This window comes from Plectropomus leopardus, unplaced genomic scaffold (assembly GCF_008729295.1).
Source record: "Plectropomus leopardus isolate mb unplaced genomic scaffold, YSFRI_Pleo_2.0 unplaced_scaffold13276, whole genome shotgun sequence".
Classification (NCBI taxonomy): Eukaryota; Metazoa; Chordata; class Actinopteri; order Perciformes; family Serranidae; genus Plectropomus; species Plectropomus leopardus.
In genome coordinates this window covers 1-3,052 of record NW_024614143.1, presented here as the reverse complement: position 1 = coordinate 3,052, position 3,052 = coordinate 1, and the positions used below count along the sequence as shown (strand labels likewise).

General features: G+C 41.9%; 1 protein-coding gene across 1 annotated transcript; it reads left to right on the top strand.

Moving 5' to 3' along the window:
• Nucleotides 1-381: 381 nt before the first annotated feature.
• On the top strand, nt 382-2,895 carry LOC121963923 (signal peptide, CUB and EGF-like domain-containing protein 2; the record flags this gene model as incomplete). Its single annotated transcript, XM_042514158.1, has 6 exons — nt 382-520; nt 625-713; nt 982-1,045; nt 2,332-2,420; nt 2,537-2,649; nt 2,739-2,895. Coding segments are annotated over 6 exons (651 nt in total), but the record flags the coding sequence as incomplete, so codon positions are not given.
• Between the last annotated feature and the right edge of the window lie 157 nt (nt 2,896-3,052).

The following is a 3,052-nucleotide window of genomic DNA, read 5'->3' as shown; positions in this document are numbered from 1 at the left end:
TGTTGTTGTTGTTGTTGTTGTTGTTGTTGTTGTTGTTGTTGTTGTTTTGTCATACATATTTGTATATTTCTTGTGCTCTTTTATCGGACTGAAAACGGTAAAGTTTGGGGGATATGCCAAATTATCGGGTCATTTTGGGAAATAATATCACCATTGAAAATGCACTTAGTAGGGTGGAATATGGGCATAAAAAAACCAAAAGTATGAACCTGACTGTAATATCCTTTGCGTTGTGTGTTTTACTATGTGTTATCTGTGTTCTGTTTAATAAATAAAAAAACATGTCATATGACATGAGGCCACCATTTTCAGAGACCCTCTGAGACCTTTTCACTGCAGAGGTTAAAACTGTCAACAGTAAAGTTCCCTGTGTCTCCCCAGATACTTTGCTGTGTACATGCTGCTCTGACCCTGGGCTGTGTCTATTTCCTGGAGCCTGCCTGCCTTGCACCACAGGTTTCTATCAGCCGCTAGCAGGACAGCAGCAGTGTCTGCCCTGCAGCCGGGGCTTCTACACAAAGTAAGGACACAGATTGTGCCAACAAATTATTTTGCTTTCAGTGGTATCAGCTACACTGTCTACTGCCCTGCTAAATGTCATGTATATTTTACACTACTGCACAGTTTCACTGGAAGTCCATTATGTCACCCCTGCCCTGCTGGATCCTTCAACAATAACACCGGTTCAGCTTCTTGCACAAGTTGTTCGCCAGGTATGTTTATACAGCTGTAGACAAATAACACTGTCGTGAATCAATAACTAGTGATAAGCATTCAGACAAAAACAGCAGTGTGCTTGTTGTCAGAAATTAGACCAGCCTTCAGCCTCCATTGCTTGAAAATAAATAGATTATCTATCTATCAAGACGCATGATTTTTAATTTATACGCAATAATCTTAGCACAGTTTCATATGATCTAAAACTCGAGAGAAAAAACACAAATCACATGTGTTGAGTTATTTTCTGTCTGCTGCTTTCAGGTTCCTTTTCATTGCAGCAGAGCGCCACTTCATGTGCACCGTGTGCATTAGGAACTTTTTGCAAGTAAGTTGGGACTGAATGCCACCAGGTTTCCTGTTTTTATTTCAGTTTTCTTTTGTTTGTAGTCAGGACCAGGAAATCAGTGTGGAAACGTTCATCACTATCTCTGTGTTTGGATAATCACTTTTTGAACAACCAGATCTAACATCACATGATTTAATCCCATGGTTTTCTTTGGCACACACAGACACACACAGACACAGACACACACACACACACACACACACACACACACACACACGCAGACCAGTTACACAGCCGCTGCTTTGATTAATCAGCAGAGGGTATGAAAATCTAACTGGCATGTATGATCATGTCGCAGAGCATATGAATGGGGCTGGGAATGTCAGATGGAAGATTCGGGAGCGATATGATCATTTTCAGGCTCAGGAGGTATCTTGAGGAGTCCTTGGCTTTACCTCGGCTGTACTCTCACAGCCCCTTTGAGGCATCTCGACCAAAGCGAAGCAGAAGAACAGCCGCAGTTACTCTGAGCTCCTTCCACATATCTGAGCCTGAGACAGATTTTGGCCTCCTGTTACTCATTTAAAGCTCATGACCAGAAGTGAGGGTTGGAGGGAAGATTCACTGGTAGACCAAGAAAATCATCTGTAACCCTTTAACAATTTGACACTGTGAAGATATGCATTAGGCATCCATGTTTTCACAGACATGGATGTTAACTTTAAGTGCAACTTGACTGGTGTGCAGAAGCATACAACCGTTAGACAGTAATTCTATTTATTGTGTGACTTTGGTGAATCTGAACTAACCCTTTAAAACACTTAAGTCACACGATAACACAAAGAAAGTAAATGACGGACACAGTGTATACTTCAATTTATCAAGAACTTTCTCCATTTTTCATATAACAAAGGCGTGAGGGAATAGTTTGCTTCATAAATAGAACGTATGCCGACGGTCATTTGGTAGGTGAAATATTCCTTTAAGGTTTAGCTCTTTACCGTGACAATCATATTTCAAATTTAGTTTCATTAAGTGTCTTGATCTTTCAGATGTTTAATTGCACAAACATCTGAAACACTGAAAGCAGTTTGCAGCCACTTGTTTCAGTGATTTACATCTTAATTTGGCAGTGAAATATCGACATTGTCTGTACAGGTGCTAATGATGTGTCAGTTAGCGCAATGAAAACAAGCTGCAAAAACAGCTCCAAACTAAATCAGCTTTGACATGTCTTTAAAAATTGCCTCTAAGTTTCTTGTGGCAGCCATGAAATTCATAATAGTTTGTCCACTGTCACAAAGAAGCTTCTATCTCTCTGCCAGCTCCTCTGGTTGTAGTCAGTGCCAGACATGTCCTGGAGGAACAGAGGCTCTACAGACCGCTGCAAAAGACTGCACACCGTGTCGGCCAGGTAATCCACATCATGCAAACATCAAGCTACAGGGCCCTAATGAGTCATTTTCAAAATGCAGCTCATGACAGAAAAGAGGAAACATTTATCTCCAGGTGATATTTGGTTTTGAACAGGCATGCACAAGGCTCCCCATCAAACAACATGTCAAATCTGCGGCAGTGGCTTCTTCCAGATCCACTGGGGTCAGGAGAGCTGTGATTTATGCCCCGAAAATCACTACTGCCCCGTGAGTCCTGCACCCTCTCTGCACTCTGACTAAGAACACAAAACGAACCTGTGTGATAAGCATCTCATAAATGTTTGTCGTTTTCTCAGAGCCCAGATGTGAACCCCATTCAGTGTCCCGGCGATGCTTTTTGTCCAGAGGGCAGCTTGTCTCCGAGCTACTGCATGGAGACTTTCTTCCGCAAAGAAGGGGACACTTGTGAATTGGCTCCTGTCACTATTGCTCTTTTGGTCATTGGAGGAGGAGGTAAGTCGCAGCTAACTAACCAGTATGTTTTTCCTGATGTTTTGGAGCTTCTTTTGAAAAGCATCTTCACTAAACACTATGTTACTATGCACTGGATGTACAGTTATGCTTTTCAAACTGATTGCCTTTAATGTTGACAAGCTTCAAGCCGCAATGT